The sequence below is a fragment of the Ictalurus punctatus genome, chromosome 10 (assembly GCF_001660625.3).
Source record: "Ictalurus punctatus breed USDA103 chromosome 10, Coco_2.0, whole genome shotgun sequence".
Classification (NCBI taxonomy): Eukaryota; Metazoa; Chordata; class Actinopteri; order Siluriformes; family Ictaluridae; genus Ictalurus; species Ictalurus punctatus.
Window position 1 is genome coordinate 29,232,501 of NC_030425.2, and position 22,500 is coordinate 29,255,000.

The 22,500-nt window shown below is 43.0% G+C and overlaps 1 protein-coding gene across 5 annotated transcripts in view; it reads left to right on the plus strand.

The window, feature by feature from the left end:
• sox6 (SRY-box transcription factor 6) overlaps positions 1-22,500 on the plus strand; it is a 194,982-nt gene that overhangs the window by 29,245 nt on the left and 143,237 nt on the right. For 3 of the 5 annotated variants that reach the window (XM_053683309.1, XM_053683311.1, XM_053683310.1), the window contains exon 4: positions 15,825-15,875. The exons of the other annotated variants lie outside the window; for them this stretch is intronic. In XM_053683309.1, the coding sequence (XP_053539284.1) occupies positions 15,832-15,875 (44 nt within the window). In that variant the 5' untranslated portion in view covers positions 15,825-15,831. The remainder of the gene's footprint in view (positions 1-15,824; positions 15,876-22,500) is intronic. 5 annotated transcript variants of the gene reach the window in all.

A 22,500-nucleotide genomic window follows, 5' to 3' on the forward strand; every position in this document is an offset into this window, starting at 1 on the left:
TGAGTAGCGTGTTAAGTCCGCTCTGAAAGCCTGCCAGCTCAGAGAGAGAGAGCTGAATGCTGGGATAACAAAGGGACCTGGAGTGATTACCACCTTTGTGTGCCAGGCTTGTCAGTCAGTCAGTCAGTCAGGGTGGGGTGAGGGTGGGGGGTGGGGGGTGGGGACGGCGAAAAGGCGGCCCACCTTTTATTAAGCTCGCGGCGCGTCTCAGATTGCAGCGTCACTTTGGGAAGAGGAAGATATCAAGATATCACGTGTCACCATATCGCACCAATCGCCATTCCGTTATCCCGGCCCTTTGACGCTCGGTTTTACGAGTCCGAGCTTTTTTCAGACGGACGTCATTTCAAAGGGAATTCTGAAAAGGATATGAGCGGTTGCTCCTCGGCGAGTGCGTCTCATTACGACCGGTTTGCTATGCGCGGTTTGTGCTGAGCTGGACTCTACGTGTAGGATGCTGTTACATGTTCTAGAGTATTGGAGCATGCTGGGAGCAACTAACACCACACAGCAGCTGTGGGACGCACTGAGCCCCTTTATAGGCTGCGCGAACACAGATATTAGACTTGATAAGTTGCAGGGTCAGGTCTCTATTTTTGGGCATGAAGCGCTGATTGTTGAGCTGAATAAAGGTGAACGGGCTGCTGGTAGAACAGCAAACATCAGCCCTTCGTCCTGGAGCGCGTCCAGCCGTGGGCCGACAGTGTGAGCCTTGTAGTGTAGACTCGGTGTGTGTGCGTGTGTGTGTGTGTAGGTGGTGAATATTCAGTTCAATTCAATTCAGTTTTATTTGTTTAGAGCTTTTTACAATAGACATTGTCTCAAAGCAGCTTTACAGAAACATATCAACTATAAACACGGGATACAGATGTTAAAGTTGCGAATTTATCCCAATTGAGCGAGTCGGTGGTGAGGGTGGTGAGGGGAAGAAACCTTGAGAGGAACCGGACTCAGAAGGGAACCCGTCCTCGTCTGGGGAACGACGGATAGTGTGAAAAAGTCCTCCGATGTTTAAAAGACGGCGGAGAATCTCCTCCGACGCGTTTTTTTTCTCTTCTTCCATCCGTGAACCCTTAACGCGCTGTCAGGAAGGTTCCGGGGGATCGCGAGCTCGCCTGTAGAAGACGAGAAGATTCTGGACGCGGTGTATTGTATTGTGTGCGCTCGACACGTCTGGCACGTTGGATTAAACCCGTGGAAGGAACGTCACAACGTCTCAACAAACGTCTTCCGGACACGCCTCTCCACCGACCCGTCAGAGTTCTCCTGACGCGTGGCACTGCAGACAACGCGCGCGCAGAACGTAGTAGCACCTGGAAAGATCGAGTGCTAGCATGACGTCTACGTTTACGCATGTTTACCCGTAAAAGTAGAAACCGGGCTTGATCCGCCTGTCCAAAAACTTTTACACCTTAGGAAGAATCGAGCATTTTCATTCTCACATGTACAAGAATCACGTAATTGTATACAGGTCTGAACGTAGCCTGTTTATGCGCCTCGTCAGTAAGCGTGTGCGTTCTCCTGCGCAGGTTGGCTAATTGAAAGCCCATTAGCTCACACACACAATGCCAAAAGCGTCGTTTTAAAGCTGCCAGTACGCATTACGGAGCGCTCCTCATGGTCTAGACTCGACGCGCGCTCCTGTCTCCTTCGTTTTAGATTTTTTCATAACGCACCCGCCCCGGATTCCCCGCACACTCCTATCAGCGAGGCCTTGTGCGCTCATTAATCTAAATTCCTTTGCAACTTTAATCTGCATGTTTAATTAATCACAAAAACAAGGTGGTGAGTAATTTGGGCAAACGTGTGGCTTGTTTGTGCCCGCCGTTTAATCCCTCCTGTGTGAACTCATTTGGAAACACCTGAGGATGCAGGCAGGCGCCCGCCATCATCAACATCACCCCCCCCCCCCCCCCACACACACACTCCACTCCACATACCCTCTAACACCCCCCATCCCTCCTCAATAGGCAGAATACACTCTTTGTCAGCGCGTGCCATTCATCTAATAAAGCTTTCCGGAGCGTTCTGTCATTTTGCATTTAGCCTGTCTTGGTGCTGATGTCTCTGTGGAGCCGGGGGTCTCCGGGAATGATTTTCTGCTAGGAAAGGGAGGGGGAAAAAAATGAAATAAACAGCTCAACAGGCGCAGTAATGAAAATGAATAACCTTTGGGTGGTTATTTTCTCATCCATTATCTGCGCGTCCCCAGTCACAGTTCTCCACTGACCCTCACCTCCATTATTGTCAGAGACAATGTTCAACTGGGGTCAGTGTTTTAATCTCATCAGCGAAATTCTTCTGCTCTGCTTCCTTCTCCCGTGCCTCCGGAGGGACCCGAGAGCCTAGCGTTTAATCAGCGGGAATTTAGAAGAAGATTTAATTGTTGGGAATCGAATTATTGGAACGCCTGAGATCTCAGAAGAAAGGGAGAGCGTTCTCGGTCAAGTGGTTCGAGTTCTGGTTAGATTTCCACTAAATTCTCAAGGAGTTTTTGATTAGGATGCGTCTGGTGTTCTGAGCCTTTTCATTATCATCTTTTGTTACATCGTTGCAATAATTTTGCTACGTTTTTAGCTACGATGCCGAGTCCTTCATTATGTTTGAGTTATTTTATATATTGTTATACTGTTGTTACGCATGTGTAGTTACATCGTCATGTGCTGCTGAAAAGTCTGTTGTTACATTGTTACACACTAAAAGTCTGTTGTTCCATCGTTATACGGCTTTCGTTACATTGTTACACGCTGAAAAGTAATTTGTTACACGCTTACAAGAATTGTTACACAACGTGGAGTCTTTTGTTTTGACAATTTGCCGTAAATTCTTCTGGCTACACTGTTACGTGACGGGGCGTTGCTGATGCACCTGTTTAACGCCCGGCATTTTTCATCACTGCCTTTAACTAGTGCAGGCCAAAAAGTCTGGATTTGATCCTCACGCAGCCATTAATTCCACACCACTTGACATTCCGTACCATCCTGTCTCAGTCTTTAGTGCGTTCCCGTCCCAGCAACAGGTCGTCGTGGCCCCGGCAGTGGCTCCTTCCGAGATTTATTCTCTATACGGCTTTTCTTGATACCTCAATACGCTTTATTTAACTCTCTAAACAGCGAAACGTAATACAGACTTGGCCGCGCTCCTTCCTTTCAGCCCACAGACGTTAGCGTAGAAGGGAAAAAAAAAAAAAAGCGCCGTTTCACCTATTAGCTTTACGGAGGCGCATGCCGCTGCGCTGAAGAGCATGTCATTAATCTCCAGGCTTCCACAGCTGGGAAGCGTAATGCATAACTAAAAGTCCTGTAAAATGAATTAATGATTTCAGCCATGAACTTTTCTCCCAAAACGCCGTGAATCCTCCGGAGCTGATAACGCGCGCCGCTCCCCGGCCCCGGGGGTGTGAAATCCGTGTTATGTCGAGAGTTTGCGAGTTAATTGATTCCCAAATTATTTAAAGTTTGCAGGGCTCGCGGGAGTGCTCGGCTCTAATGACGCCCATTCTCAAAGAGTAGAACAAGGGGGAAAGGGAAAGAAAAAAAAACCGCACAACTTTGTCGTTTTTTTGTCTTTCCATCGCTCTTTTTTTTTCAACAAGGCTGAATTGTAATAAGCTAACAAGCTTAATGAAGGACATACAGAAGCCTCGTTTTTTTCCCCCTCCTGTCCTCCCCCACAAAGCCTCGTTTCAGGGCCTTGAATGCCCCGAGACGAGTGAATGCCGGTGCTGATTTCGCATTGTGTCACTTCACCGAGGCTAACCTTGGAGGTGTCTCGCTCGACAGAAAACAGAGAAGACCAGCTAATTGTTTCTTTCCCCTTTATTCAGCTATAAGCATCGGTACGGACGCTCCCGCTCCGCGAAGAACGTGCAGCTAATATTATAATCTACAAAAGAGTACGTTTAGAAAAGGGAGCGCGCAGACAAAGCGGCGATTTTATCAATAGTTTTTCATCTCGTTTTCGATGCGTTTCCTAGCACGCTCGCAGCCTTGATCGCGTTCGGTTTCACATGAGCAGTCTCTCTCCTGATTGTTCACACTCCCGCTTTATTTCGATTTGATTTGATTTGATTTAGTGAACAAAGACATCATCGTTTTCTTTAAGCGCTGCCATACGTGTTATAAAATCGCATTCAGGCCGCATGTGTAATATACAGCGGAGGCGGGGAAAAACAACATGGCTGTTCAGGAACGGTTCAAGCGTTTATGGAAAGGACAGTTCGGATCTCATGCCGTTGTTGTAGTAATACGAGGGTTTTTTTGGTTGCACAGATTTTGGCCTTGAATTGCGAGATGGGGAAAAATTTGCACATTAGGGCGAGGACAATGAAACTATCGGGGATAATCGAGTTGAAGGTACCTTGTTTTTGCGCCATTGCAAGTCAGAGACTCATTCTGGAGTAGCAAGATGGTAGAATAATTACAATATGTTTACAATATGTATAGATTGTATATATTATAATTACAATATATACACACACACACACACACTATATATATACATACACACACACACAGTAACACAGTGTAAAGCGCTTTGGATAAAAGTGCTATGTAAGTGTGCCATTTACCATTTACCACACACTATATATATATATATATATATATATATATATATATATATATATATATATATATACACACAAACACTATATATACATATATACATATATATATATATATATATATATATATATACACACACACACACACTATACATATATACATATATATATATATATATATATATACACACACACACACACACTATACATATATACATATATATATATATATACACACACACACACTATATATATATATATATACATATATATACACACATGAAACCAATCAAGTAAAGCAACCATGCTTCATTTTGAACATTTTTTAATTATAAATAGTTTTCCTTGCTCAGCTGGTGAGGTTGTGAGTCGAAGCGTACGGTGTGTAACCCGCTAAGTGGCTGCTGCGTCTCCGGGCTAATATCAAGGAGCCCCCTAATCCGAGCCCCATTAGCGAACGCTGTCATTCAGACACATGGTGTCGAGCTGATTTAAATAAAACCAAATGAAGATAGTTGTTTCTGCTCCCCTGGCTTCACTCATTGCCATAAACATATGCTCCGTGCCCCGCTTCTTTCCATCTTATTTATGACTTTAATTTGTTGTGTGTGTGTGTGTGTGTGTGTGTGAGTGTGTGTGTGTGTGTGGAGGAGAGGGGGAGGAGGTTGTGGCTGTGTTGGAAATCAAATTTAATACAATTCTCCCAGGGACCCTGTCATATAATAACATGGTAATTTCTGTGTATCCTTTTGAAAAATGAGGAAATTAATTCTTCCTGACATGTTCTAATTATTCCGGTGTGAACGGGCGAATCCTCTCTCTCTCTCTCTCTCTCTCTCTCTCTCTCTCTCTCTCTCTCTTACACACACACTCCCTCCCTTTGCTGCGTTGTAAGTGTGTGTTTGTCGGTGTGTGTGTGTGTGTGTGCTGTGGCGGCGAGCGTCTAGGTGCTAATGCTGACCAGCGGTGCGATTAATTTGAGACACGAGCAGACACCTTTCAACACACCTTCCTAATGTCGCACAAATTAATTCACTACTCGTGCGGCTTTGGGGCCTGGAGGCAGAGGTGAGACGGGATACGGGACGTATTAGTCAAGGTGTGTGTGAGTGTGAGTGTGTGTGTGTGTGTTTTGAGGGAGTTCTTCATGGACGCTCCCCATCTCCACATCTCGTCCTTTTTCCTATAAAGTTGTGAGTTGTAGATGAACTGTATGGTGATTCTGTTTTTGCACTCTCTCTCTCTCTCTCTCTCTCTCTCTCTCTTCCCTCTCATGTATGATATCCCAGCTCTGTCAAAACCCTTTCACACCATCCTGCACTCAGTGGCTCTGAGCTGAAATGCTAATTTAATTAGTCTGTCATCAGTCACTTTTAAATACAGCGTTTTAGCTGCTAAAGGAATCTGATTTCTGGTCTCAGAAGGGCAGTACAGCTGGCTCCTTGTCCCTTACGCATGTTCCCTCTTGTACTAAACATAGCCACAGACACACACACACACACACACACACACACACACACACACACACACACACACAGGTTATTCATGCCCTATCCGTACACGAGGTGAGGGATTGCCTCGAAGCAGCAGATGGAAATTAGTTCTCCACCTCGGTCTCAAGGTAATAGCGCATGTGCTAATGCTCAGGTGCTACAGTGAAGAAATTCGCACCTTTAACCTGCCGCCGAGTCACACCTGACAAATTACTGCTTACAGACAAAAGTCTGTGTTCTTATTAAAGAGAGTGACATGAAATTGATACTTTTAAAAAATGTATAAAAAATAAAAGATGAGATTTTTTTAAACGGAGGAATTGATACATTTAGAAACGACAAGTTTTGCCTTGTTTTGGATCTTTGTGTCATTACTGAATCTAATCTAAGATTATTCACGTGCGATCAGAAACGATCCTCCTTTTGTCACGTTCTTACACCATACGGAATCTTTAGTTACGTCGTTACACAGTACTGAATCTTTAGTTATGTTGTTACACAGTACTGAATCTTTAGTTACGTCGTTACACAGTACTGAATCTTTAGTTATGTAGTTATACAGTACTGAATCTTTAGTTATGTAGTTATACAGTACTGAATCTTTAGTTATGTTGTTACACAGTACTGAATCTTTAGTTATGTAGTTATACAGTACTGAATCTTTAGTTATGTTGTTACACAGTACTGAATCTTTAGTTATGTAGTTACACAGTACTGAATCTTTAGTTATGTTGTTACACAGTACTGAATCTTTAGTTATGTTGTTACACAGTACTGAATCTTTAGTTATGTAGTTATACAGTACTGAATCTTTAGTTACATCGTTACACAGTACTGAATCTTTAGTTATGTAGTTACACAGTACTGAATCTTTAGTTATGTTGTTACACAGTACTGAATCTTTAGTTACATCGTTACACAGTACTGAATCTTTAGTTATGTAGTTACACAGTACTGAATCTTTAGTTATGTAGTTACACAGTACTGAATCTTTAGTTATGTAGTTAAACAGTACTGAATCTTTAGTTATGTAGTTATACAGTACTGAATCTTTAGTTATGTAGTTATACAGTACTGAATCTTTAGTTATGTAGTTACACAGTACTGAATCTTTAGTTACATCGTTACACAGTACTGAATCTTTATTTATGTTGTTATACAGTACTGAATCTTTAGTTATGTTGTTACACAGTACTGAATCTTTAGTTATGTAGTTACACAGTACTGAATCTTTAGTTATGTAGTTACACAGTACTGAATCTTTAGTTACATCGTTACACAGTACTGAATCTTTGGTTATGTAGTTATACAGTACTGAATCTTTAGTTATGTAGTTACACAGTACTGAATCTTTAGTTATGTAGTTACACAGTACTGAATCTTTAGTTATGTCGTTACACAGTACTGAATCTTTAGTTATGTAGTTATACAGTACTGAATCTTTAGTTATGTTGTTACAGAGTACTGAATCTTTAGTTATGTAGTTACACAGTACTGAATCTTTAGTTATGTCGTTACACAGTACTGAATCTTTAGTTACATCGTTACACAGTACTGAATCTTTAGTTATGTAGTTACACAGTACTGAATCTTTAGTTATGTAGTTATACAGTACTGAATCTTTAGTTATGTAGTTACACAGTACTGAATCTTTAGTTATGTAGTTATACAGTACTGAATCTTTAGTTATGTAGTTACACAGTACTGAATCTTTAGTTATGTAGTTAAACAGTACTGAATCTTTGGTTATGTAGTTACACAGTACTGAATCTTTAGTTATGTAGTTACACAGTACTGAATCTTTAGTTACATCGTTACACAGTACTGAATCTTTAGTTATGTAGTTACACAGTACTGAATCTTTGGTTATGTAGTTACACAGTACTGAATCTTTAGTTATGTAGTTATACAGTACTGAATCTTTAGTTATGTTGTTACACAGTACTGAATCTTTAGTTATGTAGTTATACAGTACTGAATCTTTAGTTATGTAGTTACACAGTACTGAATCTTTAGTTATGTAGTTACACAGTACTGAATCTTTAGTTATGTAGTTACACAGTACTGAATCTTTAGTTATGTAGTTACACAGTACTGAATCTTTAGTTATGTTGTTACACAGTACTGAATCTTTAGTTATGTAGTTACACAGTACTGAATCTTTAGTTATGTAGTTACACAGTACTGAATCTTTAGTTATGTAGTTATACAGTACTGAATCTTTAGTTATGTAGTTACACAGTACTGAATCTTTAGTTATGTAGTTACACAGTACTGAATCTTTAGTTATGTAGTTATACAGTACTGAATCTTTAGTTATGTAGTTATACAGTACTGAATCTTTAGTTATGTAGTTACACAGTACTGAATCTTTAGTTATGTAGTTACACAGTACTGAATCTTTAGTTATGTAGTTACACAGTACTGAATCTTTAGTTATGTTGTTACACAGTACTGAATCTTTAGTTATGTAGTTACACAGTACTGAATCTTTAGTTATGTAGTTACACAGTACTGAATCTTTAGTTATGTAGTTACACAGTACTGAATCTTTAGTTATGTTGTTACACAGTACTGAATCTTTAGTTATGTAGTTACACAGTACTGAATCTTTAGTTATGTAGTTACACAGTACTGAATCTTTAGTTATGTAGTTACACAGTACTGAATCTTTAGTTATGTAGTTATACAGTACTGAATCTTTAGTTATGTTGTTACACAGTACTGAATCTTTAGTTATGTAGTTATACAGTACTGAATCTTTAGTTATGTAGTTACACAGTACTGAATCTTTAGTTATGTAGTTACACAGTACTGAATCTTTAGTTATGTTGTTACACAGTACTGAATCTTTAGTTATGTAGTTACACAGTACTGAATCTTTAGTTATGTAGTTACACAGTACTGAATCTTTAGTTATGTAGTTACACAGTACTGAATCTTTAGTTATGTAGTTACACAGTACTGAATCTTTAGTTATGTTGTTACACAGTACTGAATCTTTAGTTATGTAGTTATACAGTACTGAATCTTTAGTTAGGTTGTTACACTAGACAGAGACTTTAGTTATGTTGTTACAAGAATTATGCTGCACTGTTACCACAACAGTCTTTTGTTGCATTTGTACATGATAAGGTGTCACTAGTTACACTCTTACAAGAAATTTGTAATACAATACAGTGTCTTTTGCTACGTTGTAACAGGAGTCTTTTATTAAATTGTTATATGAGACCTGGCCTATGTTACACAGCGTGTCGTGGATGTTGTTACACTGTTACCTGACACGGAGTGTTTAGATACATTGTTACAAAATATAAAGCCCTTTGTTACATTCTGACACAACACACGGTCTTTACAATGTACGCATGACATCGGTGCAAGAAGTGATCTGGGGTTTTTTTGTGGCTGTGCTTGTCATTGCTAAATGTAATCTAAGACTAGTCATGTGTGTGTGTGTTTGTGCATGTGTGCATGTGTATGTGCATGTGTATTTGTGTGTGTGTGTGTGTGCTCTTGTCAGAACTGATTATCCTCATGCATTTCCCCATCAATCTCTCTCCACGAGACTTCCTCCATCGCAGTCATTGATTAATTAATCGTGTGAAATGAAAACACCCGCAGGTATGCGCCTGTGTGACACGGTGTTGGAGCGAGCGCTCTTGGTCTGGAAATCAGTCAAGGCGCAAGACAAATGGACCTTAATTCTACACAAAAAAAAAAGTATTTAATACGCTAATTTTAACTCTGAGGATATAGAACAGTGTGATATATCGTTATATAGCTATATCATTATTTATATATATATATATATAATACATATAAATATTGGAATACTGAAATCACAGAAGACTGCAATATGCAAATTATATTGTGTTCCGTGAGCATTTCTGGCCAATCAGAGCTCAGTCTTGATCTTTAATACATGCTCAGGAGAATCTCGAAAGACACGTTTAAATCGCTTCAACACCAATTTGCTGGTTTTGGGTCGTTTCATATCAGCGACTTGAAAGAAAGCAAACGAGACATAATAATTACGACTACCTGTACAACTGGGACAAAAAGTATTGGCGCCCTAAAAAAAAAAAAGGAGGAAGCCTTTGCGCTGCAGTGGCTGAGCTGCACTATTGGAAGTTTTAGCGCGGGCTACCCTTCGGACGCGAAGATGAGCTTCGGCTTTTATGGGGTTTTGTGGGCGTGGCTAAATGTAAATTATGCCGTGAATGAGTGTGATCATTTTCAACAAAGAAGGTGAGCGTAGTGTCAATATGTACAGATTTTACTAAGAGGTTGATAAATGAGGCCCATTGTGTGTGTGTGTGTGTGTGTGTGTGTGTGTGTGTGCGTGTGTTTTTTCTTTTTACTAATACCTGTCTTCTGTGGCATTGGAAAGGCATTGAAAGGACAGTTGTGAAACATCTCTGTTTTTTTCTCTCTCTGTCTAATTGTGAACGTGTCGGCGTACGCGTTCTGGGGCAGAAAATCAACAAACAGGAATGCTGTGAGACTCAGGGGTTGGGGGAGACAAATCACAGAGGTGTAATTGATTTGCGTTGTGTATGTTCCCCACCGTGTGTGTGTGTGTGTGTGTGTGTAGGAGAACAGAGACGCGAGCTTTACCGTCATGTCGCTGAGAAGAGAAGAGGCTTTATATAATGTGTGGATGGGTTCCCTCACATCTCTCTCTCACTCTCTCTCTCTCTCTCCGAGGGGGTGTTGGCTAGTGTTGCACGGATAGATCCACCATCTCCTCACCACATCTCCACACCCTTTGGTTTCTCCAGCATCTTGACTTCTTGAAGAAACCAGTCATCATCGGGGTGGAAGATCTGATGTGCCTGATTTGACTCACAGCCATTTGCTAAGGCTTTAAAACCTCACTTCCCCTCCTTGTTATATTAAAAGCAGGGAGAGATTCATAGCGCTGTTCAAGTGCTTTTTTTTTTTCTCTTTCCATTATCTCTGGTAGCCATCAAAGATCTACAGAGTGTTGAATGAAGAGCATCTCTCCATGGAAGCTGTAGGCAAAGCTTCATAAAATGACAGAATCACTGGCTTCAGCGCTCGAGCCCACACACCCTGCATGAGTTCGTCCCAAAGTTTTAAAATATGAGAGCCTGCTGTGTGTGTGTGTGTGTGTGTGTGTGTGTGTGTGTGTGTGTGTGTGTGTGTGTGTGTGTGTTGGGAAGATGGCAGAGCGTCCAGAAGCCGTGTTAATAGCGAGAGCTTGTCGTCCATATGGTATTGCTTTAATGGACCACATTTGCTGCAGATGGCGGGAGCCTCAGCGTTTGGACACAGGCGGCTCTTGGCAGATTCCCGATGTGGAGGAAAAAAAATGTAAAAAAAAAAAAGTCAGAAAACTGAAAAAAGAGAGAGAGAGAGAGAGAGAGAGAGAGGCAGCACAGCACTCGTCTTTTAACACTGATGTTGATCCTCCTCTCTTCTCATTCAGCGAATCATTGCCCTTGAAAGGAGGTCTGTTCTAAATTTAAGACTTACTGCTGCTCTACGCTCTCTCTCTCTCTCTCTCTCTCTCTCTCTCTCGCTTTTCTTTTTAATTTTTTTTTCATACATGTTGGGAGAAGAGCAAATACAATGTGGCTCAGTCACATTTTCCTCAGCTCAGCGTCCAAAACCGCACCTAACTCCCCATGCACAGCACTCTTACTCCTCTCCGTTACCACAATACGGCTTTCGGCAGAGAAGAGGCTGAAGAAACACAGCAGCCAGAGAGAGAGAGAGAGAGAGAGAGAGAGAGAGAGAGAGAGAGAGAGATGGAGGGAGAGAGAGATGGGGAGAGAGAGAAAGAGAGAGAGAGATGGAGGGAGAGAGATGTATGCAGGGAGAGAGACAGACAGAGAGAGAGAGATGGAGGGAGCTTACTCTCAGAGCTGCTGTTATAGAAAACTAATCAACACCTTCTGACCAATCAGAGTCCAGAATCCAAAACCGTTTTTCTTGCTGCAAAAATGAAATGTTCTGAAGCGATCTTATATAACATTCATCAGTGTACGTGTGCATCATATCCCGCGAGACGAAGGAGAAGCGGTGTGTGCTCAGATATCTACCTTCGCCAGTTAGATTAGCCTAGCTTAGCTTGTGGTCTTAGCACTTTTAAATGAAAATAATAATAATAATAATAATAATAATAATAATAATAATAATGAAACGCACTCACTGTTTGTTGAAAAATCCCGGTGTAGCTCGTATCTCAGCGTCACCATCAGGGTCGTGGCCTCCGTGTTTCCTGGGTGAAGCGTCTGGCTCGGTGCTGCTCGTTCCCGGGCAACAATCCGGACACTTCACCCAGGACAGGAGCTATACTGGGAGCTATACTGGAGTGTTTCATCATTATTTATTTACTTAATACATTTATTTTTTGCTTTAAACCCGCTAAGATCCTAAACTAAGCTAAGCGATTACGTCACTGACATTTATCTAAGAATACACAATCTGTAGATAACATTGGTAATATGGAAACTCGGCTAAAAGAAGAGTGTGTGGTCTGCATTACGGTAAATTAATCAACAATAAGGGCTTTCTGTCTGCAGAAGAGAAAGCTAACATCTACCGTTTTCCTAACTCCTCCGCTAACGTGAGCTGCGCCGGGTCATGACCACACAGATACTTCTCCATGAAGAATTCTTCTTCCTTTATCGAGTGTAGAATGTGGCGTGAGTGTAAATCTGCCTGCAAGTCGCTGGATGTCATCTAGACGTATATCTGGCAGGTGTAGAAGGGACCTGGGGGACTGGGGACTGGGGATGTGGGGACCCGGAGGACTGGGGAACTGGGGGACTGGAGGACTGGGGACCTGGAGGACTGGGGGACTGGGCGACTGGGGACCTGGGGGACTGGGGACCTGGGGGACTGGAGGACTGGGGACCTGGGGGACTGGGGACCTGGGGAACTGAGGGACTGGAGGACTGGGGACCTGGAGGACTGGGGGACTGGGCGACTGGGGACCTGGGGGACTGGGGACCTGGGGGACTGGAGGACTGGGGACCTGGGGAACTGGGAACTGGGGGACTGGAGGACTGAGGACCTGGGGGACTGGAGGACTCGGGGACTGGAGGACTGGGGACCTGGGGGACTGGAGGACCGGGGACCTGGGGGACTGGGGAACTGGGGACTGGGGGACTGGGGATTGGGTGAACTCCACAGCGTTCTATACTGGTGGAAGGAACTGTATGCTGCTTTGAGTCAGAACGGACGTGACGTCACGTGAAAAGTGTGTATTGTGTTACATAAAGCACTTACAATGAAGCCAAACATAAAATAGATGGCGTGTGTGTGTTTGCTGTCTTCAGACCGCCCTGCTGACAAAAGGGTGTGAGAGTGTGTGTGTGTGTGTGATAGAGACAGAGTGTGTGAGAGTGCGTGTGTGTGTGTGTGTGTGTTTAACACTCCCTTCAAGTAACGAGGAGACACGCTTGATTGACCAGGTTGCGATTTGACTGTTGTTTTCTCGCTGTGTCATTTCTGTGGCAACCAGAGAACCTCTTTTCCTCTTTAACCCATTCTCTTCTTCTTCTTCTCCTCCTCCTTCTCCTCCTCCTTCTTCTTCTCCTTCTTCTTCTTCTTCTTCTTCTCCTCCTTCTTCTTCTCCTTCTTCTTCTCCTCCTCCTTCTTCCTCTTCTTCTTCTTCTTCGTCTCCTTCTTCTTCTTCTTCTTCTCCTCCTTCTTCTTCTTCTTCTTCTCCTCCTTCTTCTTCTTCTTCTCCTCCTTCTTCTTCTTCTTCTTCTTCTTCTTCTTCTCCTCCTCCTTCTCCTCCTCCTTCTTCTTCTCCTTCTTCTTCTTCTTCTTCTTCTCCTCCTTCTTCTTCTCCTTCTTCTTCTCCTCCTCCTTCTTCCTCTTCTTCTTCTTCTTCGTCTCCTTCTTCTTCTTCTTCTTCTCCTCCTTCTTCTTCTTCTTCTTCTCCTCCTTCTTCTTCTTCTTCTTCTCCTCCTTCTTCTTCTTCTTCTTCTTCTTCTTCTTCTTCTTCTTCTTCTTCTTCTTCTTCTTCTTCTTCGTCTCCTTCTTCTTTTTCTTCTCATTTCTCAAACACCTGATTGTGAGAGCCAGACTCAGGGATTTGTCAGCAGAGCAAAGACACTGTATCCCTCTCTCAGTCTTTCCATTCTCTCATAAGACTTTGTCTCTCCCCGCAGAGAGCGAGGGAGCGAGGGAGAGAGAGAGAGAGAGAGGGAGGAAAAGGAAGGGAGGAGGAGAGACAGGCTAAATTACACTCATCTCAGTGCAGTCTGAAGGATTTAGGAAGGAGCGCAGCGTTTGGGCGTCTTTCTGCTCCGATGTGTCTCGTTTATGATGAAGGCGGCGGCGAGAGCGCGCCGTGTAACGACCTGAGACAAATCGCTAATTAGCTTCAGCGCTTGATGAATTCGGCTGCCGCGGTAACACGTCTAACGTAAAAAAAAATAAAAAAAAATTAATCAATTAATACAAAATAAAATACAAATTTCGAGCGCTGTCGAAGAAATGCATCATCTCCAGCTGTGGATGTTACCGAGAAATGAGTTCACTGTTGGGATTTTTTTTTATTTTTTTTATTTTATGACATCATTCACACTAATAGTATTGCCAAGATAAATCAGTAAGTAAAGGGGAAAAAAATGAAGTAAAAAAAAAGAAGAAGAAGAAGAAGAAAGAAGTAAAAACGTAAACGAATGTATGGAGATATAAATAAATAACCTGATTTATTTTGCTCAGGGTCACGATTAGAAAAGAAACAGAACAATTTTATGTAAATAAATAAAACGTACACTGAGCCAATAAAAAAATGACAGGAATTCGTTTCTAGATTGACGCAACGTTTACATTTAAACTTTTATTTCTTTCTTAACATTCAGTTTGTGTAATTAACAAGTAAGAGTGCAATGATCTTCTGTAACATTTATTCATATTAATTATATAACAACAACAACAACACCAATAATAATAATAATAATAATAATAATAATAATAATAATAATAATAATGATAATCATTTTGATCTGATCTTAGGTTCCACTTGGAAGGTAAACACGCTGTTCTAGGGTTCCTCAAAGACCCGTTAAGTGTTCTCAGACCTTTTTTTTCCTACTCCAGTGTTCTGATGTATGTATATATAAAGAGCAATAACAGAGACTAATGGAGAACATCTGGCTCCAATTTCCAAACACGTGCTCTTACATTTGCGGTGCAAGAGGCTGCTGAGTGAGCCGAGTTTGCGTGTGTGTGCGTGTGTGTGTGTGTGTGTGTGTGGTGACATCATGACCATATCCCTGCATGCCTGGATGGTGGACACGCTGTTCGGTTGGCACGGCGTTGGCACGGCGATGGCGCGGCGTAGGCCCCTGCGGTCGGGCTCCCAGAAGCCCAGAAGCCGCCGAGGCCCCGTCACACATGGCTGGCATCTGGAGCACGGCTGCTCGGCTCTTTAGCGGGGAACGCAGGGAGGGAACCGGGCGCTATACGATAACATATCATCAGCTTGAGGCTGGAAAACCATACGCGCTAATGACAAATGGCTGCTTTTCAGAATCCAGTTTGTGGAAACGGGCTTTGTTCTTTCCTGGAAGATTTAAAAAAAGAAAAGAAAAAAAAAAAGAAAAGTCGTTCCTTTTTTTTTTGCTTTTTTTTGACGTTCCTCTTTATTATCATTATTATTATTATTATTATTATTATGATTATTATTAGCATTATTTTTTTTTTGGTGTTGTCGATGTGTGCCAATTTCTTTGTACTAAAAAGTTACAATGGCTCTCTGTGTATTTCTCCTGCCACAGAACCCAAATGCTGAACATGGAGGGCTTTCTGCGTAGCAGCTTTTTACTGAGGTCAGTTGCTTTAGTTTTTACGTCCGGGGGTGGGGTGGGGGGATGTGTGGGGGGAGGGGGGTGGGTGGGGTAGTTTACAAATAAAAAAACAACAACAAAACAAACAAACAAACCAAAAAACAAAATCTCAACTCGTGTCTTTTCATCTAGTAGTAACACCTAGCATTTTAGCTGTCGAACAGGAGCGTGTGTATATACAGAGGTGTGTGTGTGTGTGTGTGTGTGTGTGCGTGCGTGTGTGTGTGCATGCTCACGACACTGCCTCGGTAAGTCAGTCCGAGTGAAAGCATGTGTGTCCCGCCCCTCCCATCACTCCGAGAGTGAAAGACGTCTTCTGCTCCCTCTTACTGCACGCACGTGTCTCTGAGATTTTTTTTCTCTCTCTCTCTCTCTTTTATTATTTTTCACCACTTCCTGTTGTGTGTTTGTGCAACAACCATAAGAGTCAAAACCAGTTACGGCTTTTTTTTTTTTTTAACCCCCCTCACAACCCCCATCCCACCCCCACCTCCACCACCGCCACCACCACCGCCACCTTCCTGTGATTCTAATTAAGAATTTGTGCTTGTCATTACACAGAGGAAGTAAATAAGAGCGCGAGTGTGTAGGCCATCGGGCTGTTTGTGCACCGAGCACCTTCCCCCTGTCTTGAATTTGCGAGTAGCAGCCCTAATTAGCGATCTCTCATTAAAAGCAGTGACAGCGTCTGCCTTTCAAAGCTGTTGTCAGCCAAACTTTACTAAAGCTAATGAATCCCCTTTGATTTCATTTTCATAAGGTCATTTATTTGATTAAATTAATAGCATATATTTTCTGTTTCTCTCTCTCTCTCTCTCTCTCTCTCTCTCTCTCTCTCTCTCTCTCTCTCTCTCTCTCTCTGCCGTTTGCTGAAATACAGTTAGATGTAGGAAAACATGATGCTATGATGAATGTGACTTTTTGTTTTAACAAGAGCTCAAGATCTTAAATAAATAGTTTATTTTAGATTTGAGTAATAATTTATTTATTCCTCTTTATTTTATATATATATATATATATATATTATGTGCGTGTGTGTGTATACAGATGTGTTTTCTTGACAGATTCACTGTTCGGTGTTGAGATTGATATCGTGCTACGGGGTTTTCAAAGTGTTTGTTCAGTATTTAAAAAGCAAAGGACATTCCGTTTAGTTTTTGGACGGTTATGTGTGCCTTCGGAAGTTACATCCATCCATCCTTCCTTCCTTCCATCCATCCATCCATCCATCCGTTCGTCTGCCTTTTAAAAACCCCCGGAACGTGGCGTTTGAAATAAACTATTAGAAATAATCGTATGAAAGTTGAAAAGAAAAACAGTCCCAGGAACATGTTTACACCTTCACCCTCATTCAAAATGACAGGCGGCATGAATATGCATGATTATGCAAATTCGGAAACCTCCTGCCTACCTGAAAAGGCTCCCACGTGCTGACTCGGGCGAGGCGATTCGCTGGGATTTCAGGAGCAGGAGTCTTGTTTTAGGTTGTCATTTCTTACTCGTTTATTTATGACCGTTGTAACGAAATATGACGTTACCGTGGCAACCGGGACCTTTTCCGCCGTGACGCTGGCTCAGTTTTGCTAGTCAGAGAGCTTAGCGTGCTGTAAAAGTCATGATCGGTGTACGTGAAAAGGGATTTTTCAGCTTTAGGCTCAAGTTGAAGTAGATTTACTGATGCACTTATACATTCTGAAATATGATTTCGAGGAAGTGTTCGTAGTGAACGCGACGCTTTCGTCCGGATGAAGTGTCCCGAGGGCCGCTTGCTGGAACCCAAGATACCTGTAAAGATACCGATCACGTCATCACGGTCGTACAAGGTCCCGCACGTGCTAGTTTGATCACGGATCTCTCCGGGGCTGGATCCCCATCCTGTGGAGGTTCACGTGTTCTCCCTGTATCTGTGTGGGTTTCCTCCGGGTTCTCCGGTTTCTTCCGAGAGACTCCGGATGAACTTATCGTCATTTCATCAACCTGCACTCCTTTATTTGTAAATCCTCTTCCTCGGTTGTTGTCCTCCGTCTGAAGTGTCATCTTTATTCGGAGTAAACGCACCGTTGGGGTTTTCACGTTAAATTCTCGCGCATTTGTCACGATTTTTTTTCAATTTCCGTAAGAAAACGTCACACGCAGGATTCACGGAGACATCAGGTCGTGGCAATCGGGACGAGATAAAAGCGTCAAACTCACTCCGGGTTTGATCTTCTGCTCGTTTTTTTAAAAAAAAAAATTTTTTTTTATTATTATTATTACTCAAAAGTGATCATTTGAAGCAATTTGTTGTTTTCTTTTTTTCTTTTTTTTTCGTTTGGTTTGGTTTTTCAAATAAATGATCGTAATCGAAGTCGAAGTCAGAATCCTGCCATTCCTGTGTCAAAAAATAAATAAATAAACAAATCAGTCCCGAGTCTATGCGCATTCATTACGAAACTCCGTCTTTGTGCTTTCTTTCCAAAGTAAAGTAACGTTCTGTTTGTTTTGAACTTCGCGCGGTCATGACGAACGCTCATGAAGTGTTTTTATTCTCCCCCGATGAATTACTCCCTAGCAACTACTCTGGCAAATAAACCCTGTGGCATATCTCATTTATCTGCTGCCATAGGTGTGCTATAAAGGAAATGATCGGCCCTGTGGGTGGACACACACACACACACACACACACACACACACACACACACACACACGCACGCACAGAGATGTCTCTAACAGCCGCCGTCCTAATCCCACAGGACGGGACCTCCTCCTCCTCCTCCTCCTCCTCCTCCTCCTGTCATTATTTGATGTAATGAAAGGAGAAAGTGTGTAACAGTGAGATTGTTAATTAATTTAGTCTAACAAGATGAAGATAAATGAAGCTCCACTGAAGGTGGACGAAGTGAAAAAGGGGGCCGGCTTAACATTCTTTCTCTTTTCACTCATTCCCTCGTTCCTCCTGGCCTGGCTAAGCCTCACACACACACACACACACACACACACAATAAAGAAATCATAACTCATGTTAACATATCTGCTCGTGTTTTTAATTCAGCATGTTTAATGACTAACCTCTATTCAGACGGGATCAGTTTTCCGCGCACGTGCGTGTGATGTTTCCAGAGGACGAGCGTCGATTCTGTAATTCTGCTCGACCCGGATGGGATTAGTGAGACGGGCGTGTGTGTATGCTCGTGTCGCTACGAATCCCTGCACTCATCATCACTACACGCATCATTCGATTTGTGGTTTTGGGGGGCGTGGCCATGTGAGTTGGATTAAGAGTAATAGTAGGTCACATGACCGTGACACGTGCGAGTGCTGTACGTGGGTTTCAAAACTAAACAAGACCCGGAAGTGTTGCTTCTCTGACACGTGCTTTTATACGTCGAGCTGCGTTTCTTTCATACCCAAATAAACAGCACAAAACCGCTTTACACACTGTATATGACACAAGTTCTCCAACATGTCCGTTCAGATCGGACACACACACACACACACACACACGCACACACGCACGCACGCACGCGCACGCACGCACACACGCACGCACGCACGCACACACACACACACACACGCACACGCACACACACACACGCTACCCGGAGTTCTTTCTGCTGCTCATTTTCTAGGAGGTAAAATGTGATGTAGTTTTTCCGGACACGTGCACGCACATTTGTAAAAGAAAAAAAACAAAAAACAAAAACAAAAAAAAGTTTGGATTCGGACGTGACGATAATCCCAGAAATCGTGTTAATATTTGCGTCCCTGTGTAAAACTAATACTGTCCGAATAGGGCAAAAGACTCTATTCAGAGAGTTGTTAACATTTATTTATTTATTTATTTATTTATTTATTTACATGGTTTTTACTTCCCGTTTTACCCTTGAGGAATCAGTTGTCTAATCTTACCGCGATGTGATCGGACCACAGAATCAGATCTTTTAGATGTTTTAGGTTTTATTGCTTTGGAAAAAGCTGTAAAGCTTTCGTTCCTTTTTTTCTCTCTCTCTTCCGAAAACTAGACAGTTTAAAAAAAAAAAAAAAAAAAGAAGCGGGAATCCATTAAACTCCGTCTTCTCTCGGAGAACAATCGAGAAACGAGGAGCGGACCAATCCTGATGGCAGCCATTCTCTGCCCCTTTTATTTTTCAAGTCTCCAACAATGGCTTGTTGATTGTGTGGACAAACGGCGGGACAATTACGCTCTCCGTTGTGGCGGACGGAGCGGTATTGGACACGTCCGCTGCTCCATAATGGCCTCGTTCTTGTTATTCTTCGCCGAATCGCTCGCTCCCGGTACGTCATTATTTTGCAAATTTTCGATTAGCTCATCGCGTCGTCTGTGCAAACGCGAATCGTAGCTAATTAGAAGGAGGAGAGCGTCAGAGTTCGCCCCCCCGTCCGTCCCGCTCACGAGTTAAAAGGTAGGCACTTGATGAGCCAATAACACGAAGAAAGGTGGTAAAAAGCGGGGATTAGCCGTGTTGCCCTAGTAACGCCAGCGTCCATCTGTGAGGAGAACAATGAACTTGTGTTTCTCCACCACCTTGCCTTGAAAAAATAAAGAACGAGAGAGAGCGAGTGAGAGAGCTGAAAGAGACAGGACCCTTTTTAACAACAAAGTGGAATCCTGGCCTAACAGGCTCTTAGCCGGGAGAAAGATCGCCGAGGGACACGAGGAGACGACGTGTCATCCAAGGACAGCACAAGTCCGCGTCTGCTTTTACAATAGCGGTTTGTTTTGGGCCGTTCAATTAAACACCGGTGCAGAAATCGTCCTCTCACACACTGTAGGGAAAGAGGAGGAAAGGAAGGGGAAAAAGAGGGGCGTGCCAAACTTCACCACGAAGCAGGACGAAGCGGGGAGTAATGGCTGTCCAAAATCTACTTGTTCCCTAACTGACTCTAAATAAACACGAATGAGATTTATGCCAGAGATTTGAAAGAAAAACAAATGCGCGAATTAGACGACGCTGTTTGGACAGGCTCCAGAGGGAGAAGAAAAAAAAAGTGAGAGATAGGACACCTCTTCTTTCATTTCTGGCACCTGATCTGGCCCTAGATAAGCAGATTCGCTCGCCTGCACGTCCACTCGCTCGCTCTCGCTCTCGCTCTCTCTCTCTCGCTCTCTCTCTCAGCCACGTCCAACACAAACAGCTAGCATGTCCACGACCAATATTATTCAAGAGTCTGGCGATTGTGTTGTTTTAGCATTTTATCTGGCAAACGTAGAAACATAATCGTATCGTGTTTGATGAAATAACACGCCGAGGGTCGTGTAGAACCAGCGCGAGAACTCGTATCCGCGTCGTACGGTGAGTCGAGAGCGACGGGACGGCTTCCCGAGCGTCGAGGTAACGTCTTTCAGAAAACTCCGCTCGCGTCCAAATTGCCCGAGATCCATTATCGTTACGTGTGTCACAGACAGTATGTTCATGATGTACAGTCTCGGTTCCTCTGGTGGTTCTCCTCACCTTTTATATCCCCTCTAACTGGAATATGTCCGCTCACATTAAGCTAATTTATGGCGCGGGCCGCTATAACGCCAGCTCGGGTTAATGAATTTGGCATCACTAATTATCGCTAAGTATGAGATTCAGCAGATGGGAGAGACTGTAAAGTAGCGCGCTGGACGTGGAGACATTCATCTTCATCGTCAGCTTTATCTCCGAGTTAATCTTCTGGCCATCGGAGAAACGGACACGCCGGGGCGTAGAGTGTTGGAGATCAGGGACAGACTTTTTTATTTATCCCCCCCCCCCCCCCCCCCCCCCGCCCCCCCCGGGCAGAAAGCCAGGCTGATGTCTGTCCTTTAAAAAAAAAAAAAAAAAAAAAAAAAAAAAAGGGGAAAAAAAATTCCGGAAGATTCCTCACACGGAGGATTTCAAAGGAAAAAGATGATCCATGGTTTGATAGAGTGAAATTGGCGAGCAGAAAATGGTGGATTAGGGGTTAGAACGTTCGCCTCACACCTCCAGGGTCGGGGGTTCGATTCCCACCGTGGCCCTGTGTGTGTGGGCGGAGTTTGCGTGTTCTCCCCGTGCTGCGGGGGTTTCCTCCGGGTACTCCGGTTTCCTCCCCCAGTACAAACACATGCATGGTAGACTGATCGGCGTGTCTAAAGTGTCCGTAGTGTATGAACGTGTGTGTGAGTGTGTGTGTGAGTGTGCCCTGCGATGGTGATTGTTTTCCTGCAGCAGGATGTCCCGAGGTGTTTTATCGCGAGTATTCCAGAGCGGTTTGTCAAAGCTTAGAACTGTTTATTGATTAATGACGCGTATATTTTTTTATCCGTTTATGCTTACATTTAATGTTTAGTTCATGTTCTCTGTCTTTTATTTCTCCTGAAGTTAATAAGACCAAAAAAAAAAACAAAAAAAAACACCTTTTATGTTCCTTCTTGTTTCATGTTGCTTTGAGGGCATCACGCGCCGACTCGCAGGTCCTTGAACGTGTCCTGCATCCATTTCTCTCTCTCTCTCTCGCTCTCTCTCGCTCTCTCCTTCCAGCATCTGTCAGCATCCTTTATCAGCCTCTCGAGCCACAAGTGCATCCGCTCTCTCCGAGTCTCACCGCAGCCTTGTGCCTACGTCGCTCCGAGCGTTTCCATTCCGATTTCAATTATCAT